A 648-nucleotide genomic window follows, 5' to 3' on the forward strand; every position below is an offset into this window, starting at 1 on the left:
ATGCCTTCCTCGGCCGCCACCCAGATGAGCCCTTGTGAGGTTCAGGGAGGTGAAGTGACTCGCCCAAGGTCACACAGCTACAAGGGGTAGAGGCTGGATTTGCACTCACTCGGCCACCCGGCCTCCTCGCTCGGCCTTTCGTCTGTGCTGGGGCGGCGGACTGCGAGCACCCCCCCTCCCCTCCACAGCCCCACGGCCCCTCGGTCCCTCCATCCTTTCTGCGCCCCTCTAGCCCTCCTCCCTCCTCCCGCCCGCCGCGCGCCGCCTGCTCCACCGCGCGAGGCCCCGCCCCTCCCCTCGGGCGACGTCACGTGCCGCCCGTCCCTCCCGCGCCTGCGCACTGCTTATTTCCCGCTGTCAGGATGAGGAGGCGGAGGTCGGCGCTCGGGTCCGTCTCTGCCCGCGGCTGTGGCGGCGCCGGCGGCTCCAGCCTTAGCGGTTCCTCCCTGGGCGGCGGCGGCGGCGGCTCGGTCGACGCCTCCTCCGCCAGCTGAGCCCCGCGGGAGCCCGGGACGCCGGCCGCCCGCCCGCCCCGCTCCCCGAGGCCGCCGCCCGGCCATGGCGCAGCCGGGCCCGGCTCCTCAGCCCGACGGTGAGGCGCCCGCTAAGGCTGGAGCCGCCGGCGCCGCCACAGCCGCGGGCAGAGAC

General features: G+C 75.5%; 1 protein-coding gene across 4 annotated transcripts in view; it reads left to right on the forward strand.

Annotated features, from left to right (window-relative positions):
• The first annotated feature begins 337 nt into the window (after window positions 1–337).
• The window catches only part of RABEP1 (rabaptin, RAB GTPase binding effector protein 1), a 102,546-nt gene continuing 102,235 nt past the window's right edge, over window positions 338–648 (forward strand). For all 4 annotated transcript variants that reach the window (XM_049637177.1, XM_049637178.1, XM_049637180.1 and 1 more), the window contains exon 1: window positions 338–592. In XM_049637177.1, coding sequence (XP_049493134.1) covers window positions 559–592 — 34 coding nt within the window. In that variant the 5' untranslated portion in view covers window positions 338–558. The remainder of the gene's footprint in view (window positions 593–648) is intronic.

Source organism: Panthera uncia, chromosome E1, assembly GCF_023721935.1.
Source record: "Panthera uncia isolate 11264 chromosome E1, Puncia_PCG_1.0, whole genome shotgun sequence".
Taxonomy (NCBI): Eukaryota; Metazoa; Chordata; class Mammalia; order Carnivora; family Felidae; genus Panthera; species Panthera uncia.